Source organism: Poromitra crassiceps, assembly GCF_964638095.1.
Source record: "Poromitra crassiceps genome assembly, chromosome: 10".
NCBI classification, from domain to species: Eukaryota; Metazoa; Chordata; class Actinopteri; order Beryciformes; family Melamphaidae; genus Poromitra; species Poromitra crassiceps.
In genome coordinates this window covers 13,789,598-13,806,567 of record NC_139631.1, presented here as the reverse complement: position 1 = coordinate 13,806,567, position 16,970 = coordinate 13,789,598, and the positions used below count along the sequence as shown (strand labels likewise).

Sequence of the window (16,970 nt, the reverse complement as noted above, 5' to 3'; positions counted from 1 at the left end):
TTATTTATTAAGTCAGAATTCTGTAAAGGAAAAAAAGTCAGCATACTGTTACATGTGTTGTACCAAAATTCCCCTAGATCTTTGTGACATCAAAGTGTGGTCACAAACAAAAAAGGTTGGGAACCCCTGCACTAGAAGGAACCTCAGACTTCAAGAACTGAAGAACAAAACTGGAAGTTGACAAGCCTGTCTATGATAGCTGGACATGTAGTACTATGGTTTAGATCTTGTGGTTTGTTTTGTCTGATGTGTGCAGGTTCTCCAGAACATGGTGCACTGTGCGGACCTGAGCAACCCCACCAAGCCCCTGCAGATCTACCGGCAGTGGACGGACCGCATCATGGAGGAGTTCTTCAGCCAGGGGGACCGGGAGAGGGAGAGGGGCATGGAGATCAGCCCCATGTGTGACAAACACAACGCCTCCGTAGAAAAGAGCCAGGTAACACACTCGCACGCACGCACATGACAAACCAGCTCAGTGGCCTTGTGGTCTGAGTTTCCGCCCTAAGACTGGGAGGTTGTGAGTTCGATCCCCGGCCGAGTCATACCAAAGACTATAAAAATGGGACCCATTGCCTCCCTGCTTGGCACTCAGCATGAAAGGGTTGGAATTGGGGGGTTAAATCACCATATGATTCCCGAGCGCAGCGCTGCTGCCGCTCACTGCTCCCCCAGGGGATGGGTCAAATGCAGAGAACAAATTTCACACATTGTGTGACAATCAGTGGGACTTTACTTTACTTTACCAAACACAACGCCTCCATAGAAAAGAGCCAGGTAACACACTCACACGCACGCACACACATGACAAACACAACGCCTCCATAGAAAAGAGCCAGGTAACACACTCGCATGCACGCACTCACATGACAAACACAACGCCTCTGTAGAAAAGAGCCAGGTAACACACTCACACACATGACAAACACAACGCCTCCATAGAAAAGAGCCAGGTAACACACTCACACGCATGCACACACATGACAAACACAACGCCTCTGTAGAAAAGAGCCAGGTAACACACTCACACGCATGCACACACATGACAAACACAACGCCTCCATAGAAAAGAGCCAGGTAACACACTCACACGCATGCACACACATGACAAACACAACGCCTCTGTAGAAAAGAGCCAGGTAACACACTCACATGCACATGACAAACACAACGCCTCTGTAGAAAAGAGCCAGGTAACACACTCACACGCATGCACACACATGACAAACACAACGCCTCCGTAGAAAAGAGCCAGGTAACACACTCACACGCATGCACACACATGACAAACACAACGCCTCTGTAGAAAAGAGCCAGGTAACACACTCACACGCACACACACACATGACAAACACAACGCCTCTGTAGAAAAGAGCCAGGTAACACACTCACACGCACGCACACACATGACAAACACAACGCCTCCGTAGAAAAGAGCCAGGTAACACACTCGCATGCACGCACACACATGACAAACACAACGCCTCCGTAGAAAAGAGCCAGGTACCACACTCGCATGCACGCACACACGCACACACTAACGATCTTTCCTCTCGTCTCCCACCCTTCCTGTAGGTGGGCTTCATCGACTACATCGTGCACCCTCTGTGGGAGACGTGGGCCGACCTGGTGCACCCGGACGCCCAGGACATCCTGGACACGCTGGAGGACAACAGGGAGTGGTACCAGAGCACCATCCCCCAGAGCCCCTCCCCCGCCCTGGACGAGGCGGAGGACGGCAGCCGGCCCGGGGGGGACAAGTTCCAGTTCGAGCTCACCCTGGAGGAGGACGGAGAGTCGGACACGGAGAAGGACAGCGGCAGCCAGCCGGAGGAAGAGGAGGAAGAGGAGGAGGAGGAGATCAGCTGTATTGACTGTAAAACGCTCTGCACACAGGACTCTGAGAGCACAGAGGTTCCTCTGGATGAACAGGTGGGCGAGGAGGAGACCAGTTGTAGTGACTGTAAAACGCTCTGCACACAGGACTCTGAGAGCACAGAGGTTCCTCTGGACGAACAGGTGGGCGAGGAGGAGACCAGCTGTAGTGACTGTAAAACGCTCTGCACACAGGACTCTGAGAGCACAGAGGTTCCTCTGGACGAACAGGTGGGCGAGGAGGAGGAGGAGGAGGAGGAGGCGGAGGCGGAAGAGGGGGACTCGCCCTGCTCACAACCCTGCGTCGTGGAGGAGGAGGTAACGGAAGAGGAAGAGGAAAAAGAGACATCTCCCGATACATAGCAGCGTACGGACAGCACCAGATGAACTGTTCTTCTTAGTAATGACAGATGATTATTTATAGAATATTTTTTGGGTTTTTTTGTGGAGTCTGTGTTTTTTATACATCTATGTTTTATGGTTCCAAAGCGTTCGCTGCTCTCCACCTTGGCCACCCCTCAGCCCCCCCCCCCCCCCCCCCCCCCCCATCGAAATCGGTCAGCTTCGTTCAGACACGCCCACCGGTACTTATACACATTTTTTTGCACTCAGGAAAAACTCCTTTCCATTCCCGTTTGTACTGAAGTGGTGTGTGTTTAATTCACTTTGACACCTCTTTTGCAAGCTTACGTTAGGACTTGGATGAGCAGTACGTTAGGACTTGGATGAGCAGTACGTTAGGACTTGGATGAGCAGTTCAGATTCTACACGATGCTGTTTATACTATATAATATATGTGATACTTTTCCTTCCCTCCTGCTTCGTCTCAACCTTGCCTGAAGTTTTTTCTGTGTTTTTTCTGTGTTTTATCAAGTGCCCATTCTACAGAAGTGGTTATCGTCGTGATCAAGGGGAATCGGTATCCCGGTTATGTCATTTCCTCCCCACAGCGAATTAGGAGACGTGTCGATGCCGTCGTTTCCCAGGGAAAACCTGGCGGGGGAAACGCCACAGAGATGGAAGCTGCAGCACACCGGGGAGCAATGCATGGTGGGACTTTTTTGAGACACATTTCTTGATGTGGAAGTCTTCCTTGAAAACCTGACTGAAACAAGGCTCAAATCTTAACAGTCCTAGACCTCTTTTAATGGTTGTATTGTACTGTAAGATGGAGATATTTTCTAGATTTTACTTTTGCTATCCTAGGCTGTGTTTTGTTAGCAAAGGGATGAGAGAAGCGACTTAACGACAACCTTTCGGGAATCATGAAACCATTGGATAGAAATGTGTCACCGATTGTCAGTGTTTCAGTTTCTTCACAGCTGGATCGCATTAGGAGCGTGTAGAGGTGTTTGCACTTTCTCCAATAGCATTTATACTACTATTCCCATGCCAATATACTCACATTTAGTTAGTCCTATGAATTGACTCATCATAACTATTACTTCAGTGGGGGTTTTCACTGGAGAGAAAGCTGAAACCTGTCGTCTTCTGCTTTCCCTTCAGAGAAATCGCTTCTTACTGATGTGGATGAAGCCTTTAAGTTCTATTATCGTTGCCTGCAGTTCTTTTGAACACATCCTGAGACAATGCAATTCTTTAGTTGATTAAAAAAAAGAGCACCTTTTGTTAGAGATGTTTGGTAGTGCTCCGAGTGGACAGAGATAGTAATGATGTTAAAAAAGAAAATCACTGGGGAATTTTTATACCAACGTTACGAAACGTTTTTTTTTTCTTTCTTTTTTTTGGTCTTTCTAGCAGGTGCCCTTCTTGTGTGACATGCACATAACAACTGTATACCTTCTCTTTATATCTCCATATCTCCAGCCACAGTTTCAGTTGTGCTATATGAATTAATGTTGTTACTGCCCCCCGCCCATCAAAACCATGTTTGTTTTTGCCATCCTAACACTAAACCCAATTGCTGTCTTTGTTTTTGACAAGACAATCAGCTCGGTTGCGTAGTCGTCTGAGAAAGACTAACCTATACGTAGATACTCTAATGCACTGATATATTCGTATATTACCACTTTACTATTTTTACTTTAACTCACCAAAACACTCATGCATATTTAGGATTGAACAATGCTGTCTTACAGCTCAGTCAAGAGTCCCTTCCTTTTTCCACGTTTTCACATTTTTCCTCATTACAACTGATGCTATTATTTATTGGTATATTTTTCTATTCGTTGTGTCTTTTTTGCGATATAAAAGGTGGTACAGTAAATATTTCACTGTAGCATAGACCGCAGTACAGGCTTACCGGTTACAATACCCAAATATGCTTTTTTCCTCTCTATGTACATATAATATAGAAAAACAACAAATGTAAAAAAAAAACTTGAAATACTGAACATGGCTTTTTTAAGAGTGCTTGTTTTAACGATGTGTCATTTCAAAACTTTTATTTAATCTTTTGATTTTTATTTAATCTTTGATTTTGTGCCAAGATTTTGTTTCCTATTTTTCATCCTCACCCAATGCCCTTACCTGTAATACAATTTTCTGGTTTTATCGCTGTTTACAAACATATATTTATTGTGCTGTATATACTATATAATTATTATTGTTGTTATTATTATTATCATCATAATGCCGTTTGTTGTAAATGATTGATTCTTATCATCCCTTTTGGTGATGGTGTGGCTGTATTATGTACCTCTTGTTGAGAGAATGTTGATTACACAGGCTTCTTCAGTGTAAAAATTATCCATGGATATGTTTGCTTATCTGAGAACTAGCTCAGTGAAGAGAGGGGGAAGCCAAATTGTTTTTTAAAAAGAAGCTGTTCCTTGGGCCATGGGCTGTGCCTTAAATTCAACGCATGTCATATAATTTAGACTTTTTTGTTGCCTCTCCTTTATTTTCTAATTCTCCTCTTTTGCTGCATTAGGGAATCTGTTGACTTGGGTTGTCCTGATCTGCTGTTGGCAGGGGGAGGAGAGGAACTACTAGGAATTTGAAAATGATGCCTTTTTCTTTTTTTACTTTCACAGCCAAACACAAGTTTCTTTTGTGAGTTCTCAAAAAATGTGGCTCTCGGTATAAAAAAAAACCCTATTGTCAATGCAGAGGTGCCGTTTGTAGAGATTCAGGTCAACCGCAAGTCAAAGATTTACTACTTGAGTGCTGTGTGGCCTATAGCTGACAGTTGTATTGGCTGTGGTCCTGGGTCTGACCAGCTCGCACCTCCCTGACGCTGTACCACTACCGCTCAGATATGAAACAACCCGGCAGGCGTAACTAAGCGACGTGGCGGCAGCTCTCCTGTGTCGAGGCGGAGCTGCTGCGGCGTCGTCCGTCGTCTCGATTGTATCAGCTCGACACACTGAAGGGGCGTCACAGGAGCGTTAAGTTGCTTTCTCGACCGCGGCCTATCAAGCACCGAGGCTTAGAGACACATCTGCATGTTCGGCCACTGCTGCATTAATTACGGCTGGAACACTGACGGTGTGTCGCCTATCTATGCTTGGCCCACACTTCCACTCATATCACTTTGCAATATCCAAAACCACTGACATCTTTCTGCCTGTACAGGAGAGGGTTAGTATTTATATAGTGAGGGGGAAGTAGGGGTGGGGGTCGGGGGGGTTTGGGGTGTGTGCATCATTGTCCCATGATGGGGGACTCTTATTTTGACACACATACTGTAGATTCTAAACAGCCCTGGACCAATGGAAACAGTGGGTTCTTTTCTCATTATGTGTTCTATTTTTTTATGGTATGAAAGGAATACACAAACTGTAACTTTAAAAAGGACAATTATTTTTTGGGTTATGTCTTTAGAATGCCAACTTGTCTGGACGTTTCACAGGACAATTAAAAGGTTATTTTAACGGATTCCTTGTTAATTGCAGTCTATTGGATAGCACTGTAGATCATACAACTTTATGTAAAAAACAAATAAAACAAATGAAAAAATGTTTTTATATGCAATGGATTAAATAAAAGCATGGGTTGATTCTGCCTACTCACTGGGTTCATCATCTCTTGTCTTATTTCACAGGATTAAAAAAACACAATTGAGGGGTTGGACAAAATCAGGGTTGTATTCACCTTATTCCTGGACCTACGTTTCCCATGATTACTGTACGTTGGGAGAAATGTAGTTTAGGAAACTACAAGCTACGCAGAAAAAGTAGTTCAAACTACTTTGTAAAATAAAGCATTAAATTGACAATGTACATGTATGATATATGAAATAAAATATAATAGCCTACAAAAAAGCACAATGCCAGCTAAAATATGCCTCTTAATTGAGTTTTTTAACAGTATGAAAACTTGGAGAAATCAGATGCTAACACCCACACTGAGGAACAGCTCTGCGGGATGAGCAGTTGTTTCTCTGTCTCTGCATGAAGGGCTGAGTGTCGGTTCCCGATGGAGGAGAAATGTTGTTCCGTAAACCGGTCTCCCATCTCTTTAACATGGCTGGAAACACACTGGCTGACAGAGCACCTCCTACAGACAGTCAGCCCACCCCTCAGTCACTTTTGAATGGCAACAGCCAGAGGAAAGAGTGAAAACCACTGAGAAAACCAGTCGTAAGAGGTCTGACCTGGTGGCACAGTGGGCTAGCTTGCTGCCCAGCAGTATTGAGCACTCAATGGCTTTTGAGGTTGACCGAGGATCGAACCCACGACTTCAAATGTGACTGAGGTCTCAATAAAACTAGGCAGCAAGCCAACTCTCTGTGCCAGCAGGCCAGACTTCTGCAGGTAGGTTTTCTCAGGGCTTTAAATCTTTAAAAAGTCCACAATGAAAATAAACCTTTTGATTGACTTTATTCATGGTATATAGAGACAACAAAAGATAAAACACTGTAACACTTATTTCCAACATGGTCCATGATGTTTTATTGTGTTCTCAACCTCGATGTATGTATTCCTGGGCAGTTGTATAAATTCAATCAATCAATCAAAAGGCTTATTTCAATTGTGGACTTCTTCTTATCCTGATATTAACCTAACAAATCATCACTCCTCATGCCTAAACCCCTACCAATCATCACTCATCATGCCTAAACCTAACCAATCACTCCTCATGACTAAACCTTTGCATGTGAAGGTTTCGGCCATTGCCTTGTGGTCACTTGTAGTATTATAGCTATATATTTTTTATATTCTTTGGCCAAATTAATTTAAAAACTACATTTATTTTGAATGACGACTAATGTGTCATATTTTGTTTTATTTGGGGGGGGGGGGGGTTCATTACAAAGTCACTTTGAAGTCATGAAAATCAACTATTTTCTTAGCACCCCCACAGATTGGTCTAGCCTCCCCCAATCCCCCCCTTAGAAAAAATCCTGGAGCCGTGCCTGTTCCTTTCATTTTATTGCCCAAAATTGTAGTTTGTAGTCTGAGTAGTTAAACTACACCAAAATGGGTAACACTTTACAATAACGTACACAAATACTATAGTAGTTACTAGTAAACTAACCATTAACTAATAGCCAGTTAATGAGTAGCTAATGAAAAATTTGGCATTAGTCAATCACTAGTTAATCATAGTTAATGAGTAGGTAGTCATTAGTTAATAATTAGTATCTAAATTCCTGAGTAGAGTAGTTAATCATTACCTAATGATTACTAAATGTCAGCTCGTGAATAGAGTAGTTAATCATTACTTAATGATTCCAAAATGTCAGTGCGTGAATGTATTAGTTAATCATTAGTTAAGGTCACATTGTGAGTATAGTTAATCATTAGTTCATGATTAGTTGTTAGTTCCTTAGTAGAGTAATTACTCATTAGTTAATGGTTAGTCAATGGTCAGTTTGGGAGTATATAGTTAATTGTTAGTTATTCATTACTTAATTACTTAATTATTACCTGTCCATTAGTTACTCTTTTTGTGTACCCTATTGTAAAGTGGTGCATCATACTCAGTAGTTTATGAATACTGAATCATTACTTAATTATTATCTGTCTATTAGTTAGTCTTTTTGTGTACCCTATTGTAAAGTGGTGCATCATACTCAGTAGTTTATGAATACTGAATCATTACTTAATTATTACCTGTCCATTAGTTACTCTTTTTGTGTACCCTATTGTAAAGTGGTGCATCATACTCTGTAGTTTATGAGTACTGAACAGTGGGCAACAGAATTAGGGAATGTATGAAGCCAGTCGTGAAATTCCATTAATTCGAAAAGTCCGCAGGGGGGCGCACGTCAGGTCCGGAAGTGACGACACGTACATTGGCTCCAATGTAAAAATGAGCCGACTTCTCTCTCGTTCTGTGTCTTAAATAAACATTTTCCGAATGAGCTTATGGTCTGAATAAACAATTTCAAGTCTTTTTCATGCTCTCCTGGGCTCCGTTTTCTAAATTATGGTCCCATTTCGAGTAAAAGAGCCGATAAAAATTATAACTTTGGGGGCGGGATTTTCTTTGATTTACACCAGCCACAGGAAACCAGATGATTCCAACCAGTTGCCAAGGCAGGCTAGCTAGCTAGCTAGCAACGTAGCCAGAGATTAAAAGTAAAATAACAGAAACAGCGTTACCCTTATGATATTTTAATGATGTTAGTAGACACACGTAATAGTATAGATCCCCGTTATGAGGTATGTTGATCAAAAGAACACCTAAAACGCTATATCGAAATCGGGTTTTAGTGGACGGGCAGCTCTGAAGTTGGGGCTTCAGAGCTGATCTGCGGCTAGCTAGCTAGCAACGTAGCAACAGTATAGAGCCCCCGAGGTCTGTTGATCAAAAGAACACCTAACGCTATATCGTTATGTAATGTGACTTGTGACATGATCACCACATTTCAATAAATATAACGTTTTTGCACATTTGAATGCTGCTGGTCGTTTGTTTAATGCTGTATATATTGGACATTTAAAGCTGATACACAATTGTGTTGAGGTATTCCGCAAAGCTCAATTAAAAATATAACGTGTAACCACGTGTAACACTTGAAACAATCAAATTTAACTTTTTCACAGCAATACACAGTCCAGCCCACCATGGTATGGTTAAGGATTGGAACCATTGTTTGAATTATATCGAAATATATTTGCATGGTGTAGCATGTAATGCAGTCTGTTAAGATACTGTAAACATGCTAGATACTCTGTGACACAGAAAGGCAGACGAGCTAGCAGCAGGGATCTTGTCACCCTGATTTCAGATAAACTTGTCTGTCTAGTAGCTAGACAATATTACTGTACCATAATACCACAAGCTAAAGGCAGCATACACCAATGGAAGGATGGGTAGCATTTGTCATCCAGGCTATACAGTAACGTTAGGCTATTATAAAGTTATGAAACGCTGATTCAGACGTTACAATAATATGACATAATATGAGCCAGTTAGCCTAGCTAGAGAGAGTAATTTCAGACCACCAGATATCACCATATTTCATTTCAATAAATATAAAGCATTCGTTGATTGAAGCAGACTGCTGATCGCTTGTTTCTCCGTCGTCATGTCCTCATGGTCCAATCTTCGGTTCGTAGTTCGTGTTCACTCGACATCAACAATCTTTATATCACATCTGATCATTTTATCCAACCTGCCTCTGACCAGACAACTAATGGATCGTTCTGCGCGATCATATTTGCGACATTCAGATACATGATACAACAAGGCTATCTTTGTTGACAATGTTTATTGACAAAAGCATTAAAACAAGCAAATATAACAATATTCTCCGGTCACTGGCAGATACTAGCTAGGCTACAACTTGTTCAAAGCAAATCTCTCATGTCAGCATTTGGCTTGTGTGTTATGGCAATTTCCTATGTTGAAACAACTGATCAGCAGTAACATGTAGTTTAGCGTTAATCTCAGGAGAACAGAATATTATAGCTTTGATCGTCACAAATCATAATCCTCTGTTGTGTGTCCCATCGGTACTGGACGGCGCCTACCCCTGGAAGAAACGAATTAGACACTGTTAATCACTGTATAACGTTAATGTCTGCTTACCCAACACTACGTGCGATTGGTAAATACTGTAAATGCAGAGGTGGATAAAGTATCCAGAGGAGTTTAACCCCCTTGTTCCCCCTCATTGATTGATAGTTGATCTAACGTTAGCTAGATATATAACGCTATAGCTGGTAGATCATATGAGTATGCTTTGAGTCTGCCTCATCTCAAAGAGGTAACCTAGGTAAACAGAACTGCGTTTGTTTTCTGTCTACGTCCGAATCTGTGCAGCATGCAATACTAGACACTGTTAATCACTGTATAACGTTAACGTTTGCTTACCCAACACTACGTGCAATTGGTAAATACTGTAAATGCAGAGGTGGATAAACTATCCAGAGGAGTTTAACCCCCTTGTTCCCTCTCATTGATTGATAGTTGATCTAACATTAGCTAGATATATAACGCTATAGCTGGTAGATCATGAGTATGCTTTGAGTCTGCCTCATCTCAAAGAGGTAACCTAGGTAAACAGAACTGCGTTTGTTTTCTGTCTACGTCCGAATCTGTGCAGCATGCAATACTGTTTAACGTTGTATAACGTTAACTTATGCTACTCTAGTCTAACGTAGCTAGCGTTAATGTCATGCTATGTAATTAGCGTTACGTTAGAAAATAAGATTACCTCGATTTTGTGGAAGATGCAAGCGGCAGGCTGGTGACGCCGCGCGAGGTCTGGAGGAAATAATACTCTGGTTTTTCTTCGGGCTATTGTATTCAATGTGAGAGCAATGGAGCAAGGCTAGCAATAGCAACTAACGTTAGCAACATTTGTTAGCCAAGCTAACGGCTAGCAGGGAAAATAACATGAACAAGATGGATGCCGTGGCGGAGGAAACCCTCCCCCGAGTCCCGTCCACGCTCACGCCCTTTCCTGTTTTCCCGGCTCCAGGTTTGAACAGATTTCCCACAATGCAACAGGAAAATCCATTCATCCAATCAAACGAAATCAAACAATATCGGGAAGTGAGCTTCATTTTGCCATGTCAAAATCATATAGCTAAGGTGGTCCAGATATTATGTACTGTCAATGGTACTGAATCATTACCTGTCCATTTGTTACTCTTTTTGCGCCCTAATATAAAGTGATAGATATCCTTATCAAATAAACACTCCCTCCAGGTGAGATTCAAACCCTGAACCTCAAGATTGTTAAATTGTAAGTCTCATTCTCTACCATCTGAGCTAACCAGCCTGTTGCTTGTTAGAGCCATACTATCGAATGTAGAGCCGGAGACCAAGTATTATAGTTTAAACAAAGGTATATTCCACCCAAATACTACTTTCTGTCCAAGTACTTACAAGTACTTAGACATAAGTAGTATTTGGCTGAAACATACCTAAGTACTTGGACATGAAGTAGTATTAGGATGGAATATACCTTTAAAACTATAAGTATTTGGAGAGAAGGTAGTATTTGGGTGGAATATATCTTAAAAACTATAAGTACTTGAACAGAAAGTAGTATGTGGATAGGACATAATACTTAGTCTCTGACTCTACAGACCTATAGTATGGCTCTACCAAATAACAGGCTGGTTAGCTCAGATGGTAGAGAACCAGACTTACAATTTAACAATCTTGGGGTTCAGGGTTTGAATCTCACCTGGAGGGAGTGTTTATTTGATAAGGATATCTTTCACTTTATATTAGGGTGCGAAAAGAGTAACAAATGGACAGGTAATGATTCAGTACTCATAAACTACAGAGTATGATGCACAACTTTACAATAGGGTACACGAAAAGAGTAACTAATGGACAGGTAATAATTAAGTAATGATTCAGTATTCATAAACTACTGAGTATGATGCACCACTTTACAATAGGGTACACAAAAAGACTAATAGACAGATAATAATTAAGTAATGATTCAGTATTCATAAACTACTGAGTATGATGCACCACTTTACAATAGGGTACACAAAAAGAGTAACTAATGGACAGGTAATAATTAAGTAATTAAGTAATGAATAACTAACAATTAAATATATACTCCCAAACTGACCATTGACTAACCATTAACTAATGAGTAATTACTCTACTAAGGAACTAACAACTAATCATGAACTAATGATTAACTACTATACTCACAATGTGACCTTAACTAATGATGAACTAATGATGAACTAATACATTCACGCACTGACATTTTGGAATCATTAAGTAATGATTAACTACTCTATTCACGAGCTGACATTTAGTAATCATTAGGTAATGATTAACTACTCTACTCAGGAAATTAGATACTAATCATTAACTAATGACTACCTACTCATTAACTATGATTAACTAGTGATTGACTAATGCCAAATTTTTCATTAGCTACTCATTAACTGGCTATTAGTTAATGGTTAGTTTACTAGTAACTACTATAGTATTTGTGTACGTTATTGTAAAGTGTTACCGTATGATGCATCACTTTATATTAGGGTACACAAAAAGAATAACTAATGGTCAGGTAATAAGTAAGTACGTTATTGTAAAGTGTTACCGCCTAAATTGTAAAACTGTAATATAACACCACATGTAGACATAAGGACAAGTTGCAATGGGAAATGAATGCAGATGACAGCCTTGTGGCCTTGTACTCCATTCTAACTCAACAGCGCCATCTTCTGTTCAGCTCAGTCAACAGTTTAGTATTGTCAAAGACATGGGGCCCTATTCTCCCACAAGCCTTCGGCGCTAAAACGGGCCTTAAACGCAAAAAAACGTGCCTTGCGCCTGTTTTGGGACGATATCAATATGGCTTTAGGCTGCCAAATGCGCTTTAGGCCGAATGGGCGTGGCGCAGTCCCAGAATGGGCCAAAGTGGGCGTGTTGGCGCTAACTACCGGCGTAGTGCTATCTTCGCACCTGGCCTACATTTAGCGCTTTGCGCCTTTGAAAACCAGGCCTATTCAGTGCGCCAGTGCACTTGTGCCTCTCCCCTGTCACCCTTCTCTGTCTCTCTCTGAAACCAGGCCTATTCAGTGCGCCAGTGCTCTTCTGCCTCTGAGTCACCCTTCTCTCTCTCTCTCTGACTCCCTCGCTCAAACAGACACAACACATAGCAGCACCCAGCTTCCCATAGGAAATAGCAGTTGTAAGTTTACTGCCTGTGAATGTCCACTCCCAGCATGCAATTGGGTCCTCCATTTCGCTACTAAATAGCAACCAAATGAGCCGAAATAGATATAAAAGGTAGATCTAAAATAATGTGTAATGGTAAGACAACCTGCAATTGTCGAACATTTCAATATTGGACCAAATAAAACATCGAAATGAAACACCACCCTATGTGAAACATACCCCTTGTGGGTTTAACGTGATTTAGATAAGTGACAGCGGAACGCGCTTCTGTGATGTGCTATACTGTGATGTCCGCTCCAATAACTTGGCCCTACTTGACATTTAGTTTTACAATAAAAACACATTTATGCAATGACTTTACATAATGTAGGGTATATTTATGTGCATCGATCATTCTACCTGCAGCAGGGGAGAGAAAACGATATCTTTCTGGACAAACTTTCACCAATCTAATAGGCTATATTTTTCTAGCTGATGCGTTTAGTACATTATTTTCACTTTGATCTTGCTATAGTGTAGCGTATTTACATGCTTGCAGTATTGAAACTGCAGTTAGATTGGTTTGAGAAGCATAATAATATGGAATAATAGCCTATAATGCAGTCAGACAGACAGACTGGATGAAGGGAGGGGGGGGGGGCAGAGCGTTTGGCTTTCGTCTGGTTTTGCGGGATCACTGGAATTGGAGCTAAAAAGGCAAGCGTGCGATTCGTTTATTGCAGTTATCCAATGAGCATGACGGTGCATAATTTTACGCTTAAAAGGCGTGGTTGTAATGGTTGAGGCTGCGTCTAGCGCCAGCACGACGATATCAAGTGCGCTGGTCCACGCCCACTGATTTGAGCTGCGCCAGGCGTTCGGCCTAGAAACAGCGCCGATGCAACGATAGGGACCTTATTATATACAGTCAAGTCAGTGGTAAGACTACACTATGGCTGTGATCTGAATTTATTTGCCACATCACCTTCGTTTGTCATGGTGTCATTGCCAGTAGTGGATGTAGGTAGAGGGTGCAATAGAATAGAAAGATATATAGAAATATGGTGCACAATAATAATACTGTCGTTAACTCAAATAATTTTTCTCTCTTTTGCCTTTATGTTGCCATATTCACAACAGTATAGTATTAGGTTATTACACTTTTGGTGTAAATCTTACCTACTAAAATGTAAGGTTTTATACATTTTCGGCAAGTCACAGCATCCCTGTTGTGATACAGTCATAGTTGTGAGACATAATGCAACATTACTCAGTCTGTTCAGCAGGTGGTGCACATGCTCAGGAAATGGAACTAGGCCTGAACAGCATCATCAACACAGAGCCATGCTAACCAGACAGCAGGCCGGGGTTAGACTGAGGCAGGCAGAAGATGCACAAGAAGATGCCAAACACAAAACAGAGACACACTGATAGAATTTGTTTTATTTCCTATAATCTCAAAAACATACTTTTTACTTTGCTTGCACTCCAAGAAACAAATATATTCAGTCCTACAGTATGTCAAGTCATAAGTTTTCTAAAATGAGATTTGACCAGAGCAGCTGTTTCGTCCTCTGAATAGCCACGCTATTTATTTTTCTTCTCATAAATGCTGCTCCAAAAATCTTGACTTGAGATCAATACAATAATTTATTTCATGGCTATTAGCATAAAATAATAATATCACACACATACACAGATGCACACGCACGAAGCACGTGTACACACATAGCCTATGCGCACACACAAGGGTCTTTGAAATAGTTTTGTGTATCCTTTACTTTGAATAATATCAGTATAGGCCTACAGCATATGGCATGGACTAAGTTATTTCCCTGACTATCTTTCACAACACTGCATTTTGACATGATAATACATAAAGTTCAATCAACAACCAACAGTTAGCAGGAACGGCATACAGTACGCGAATACATTTGTACAAAAGTTATACACAAACAATACACTATGTACTTTCTGTGATCACCATGGCACACACACACACACACACACACACACACACACACACACACACACACACACACACACACACACACACACAAACACGCACGCACACTAACACTAAATCACACGCACTCGGTGGCTGCAGTTACTGAAATGAGGCACACACTCCCCTTTTTTTCTTTAGAGAGATTGTACATTGTACAGTGCCATTCTGCCCAACGTCAGCATTTGGCCAAACTGTCACTCACATACTGCAGATATAATTATTGTACTTGGGGGTAGGAGAAACTATGTACAGGGATTAATTAATAAAATATTGCACTTATTGGCCCATTGCATCTCACAGCAAGTGCTATGACAATGCTCCTAAATCTGTAACACAGAGTGATATATACACAATCTTAGAATATAAATCTACATAGAGATACGTCAGTATTGACTTCATGCATTTTTTTTTCATTTAGCTGTGCACAAAAAAAAAGAAAGAACTAACAATGCAAAAAGATTGATATTTTTTTTGGCACAACCATGTTATATGAAATGCAGGTGCTCCAGGGAACGCACTGGCTTTCTGGATTTTAAAATAGGCTTATTTTTTTAATATAGTACTGTATATGGACTTAAGTTATCATTATGACCACAATGCCTGCTCAGTGAGGTGGGGAGGGGGGGGGGGGGGGGGTTTTTAAGAGGGACTTAATTTGATACCAGGAGGAACATGAAATATTGGCATGCTGACTCAAACAAACAATATCTTAATATATGGCTGTTTATTCCATGCCACAGCTGATCATTAGTATTCTGCTCTAAATCATACACTGTACTGTATTTACTGGAGATGTTGGATCAGTGCTATCATAATGGGGTGGGGGTGGCTGGGGGTTACAGTAAAAGTGATGGGTAAGGCTTAGTACTAGAGGCCCTGGTTTAAAAAAATAAAAGCAAAAATGATTGACTTTTTTGGCAGCATGCTCATCGAATCGCACTATAAAGGGTCATCTTAGAGGCTAAGCACAAATAACTAGTCGCGTTTAAGATTGACAGATATACTCCGACTCGTACTACAGACAGTAAAATGTGTGTCAATACTCACATCAACATTATACACACTGGATTCATTCCGAAGAGGAAGCAAGACGAGGGAACTTACAGAGGCCGTGTTGAAGATGCTAAAAGGCCACTTTTTTTATCCAAGGTAGATGATTTTTAGTTAACAAAAATGCACACATCTATCTATGACTCAAACAGAATACTCACACTCATGCAAACCCACGCTCACTGTACAGCCACGCCACACTCTAGCCTCACATTCAATACACAACCACACAAAAGAAAGCCGCTACAGCCTATTCACCTTATGTAGACCCGCCCACTTGACCTAATTGTGTCACGACTTCCTGTTCAAAACGTCGGCTGTTTTAGCGGCTCAAACTAGTCTGACTCACCTGGTCAAACCTATAGTTTGAATCACATATGAGTCAGACTAGGGTTTATGAGTCACAGGAAGTGTGAACACAATCAGAACTTCCGATTGTGTTTACACTTCCTGTTAGTGTCTCAAAGCCAGACTCTCTTCTACATAAGGTGAATATACAGTGCACTAAATCATAGATTTGGCAGCTTTTAGGAGATAAAATAGACGTATAAAGGGAAAACACGTAGTGTACAAACAAAATTGAAAGAGATAACTGATTTATGAAACTAAAGCACTGATTGACTCACTCTATCCCTCATTTGTATTATTATTGTAAGACTTAAAGGTTTTAAAGTTCTTTAAGATTAACTGTACAGCATGACTATGGACTATGTACTAAAATGAAGTCTTATCCAGCATTATCAAAGATACTTGGTTTACAAGCATATAACTAGCGGAGGAATGAGCTGACTGTCGTGTATCCTAGATATATCCTGTAATACTACACATTTTACAATAGCCGTGTCTGTATGTCCGTTTGTCTGATTATTTGCTTGATATATTATGGTGATAAAAGTTGTGAGATAATACATCTGAATTTTGTAAGTCTACTACTAAACAAGGTGTGAATTCTAGTCCAGAGAAAGCAGCCCTATAGCAGGAGGGATAATGCTGACCAAGAACAAAACTCTAGCACCCCCTACGGCATGGGAGCTGCCCA

The 16,970-nt window shown here is 41.1% G+C and overlaps 1 protein-coding gene across 1 annotated transcript in view; it reads left to right on the top strand.

Moving 5' to 3' along the window:
• pde4d (phosphodiesterase 4D, cAMP-specific) overlaps positions 1-4,231 on the top strand; it is a gene marked incomplete at its 5' end in the record, with an annotated part of 221,962 nt that extends 217,731 nt beyond the window's left edge. Inside the window, 2 exons of the mRNA XM_083645287.1 lie at positions 257-439; positions 1,576-4,231. Of these exons, the coding sequence (XP_083501413.1) occupies positions 257-439; positions 1,576-2,238 (846 nt within the window). The 3' untranslated portion in view covers positions 2,239-4,231. The remainder of the gene's footprint in view (positions 1-256; positions 440-1,575) is intronic.
• Positions 4,232-16,970: the final 12,739 nt, after the last annotated feature.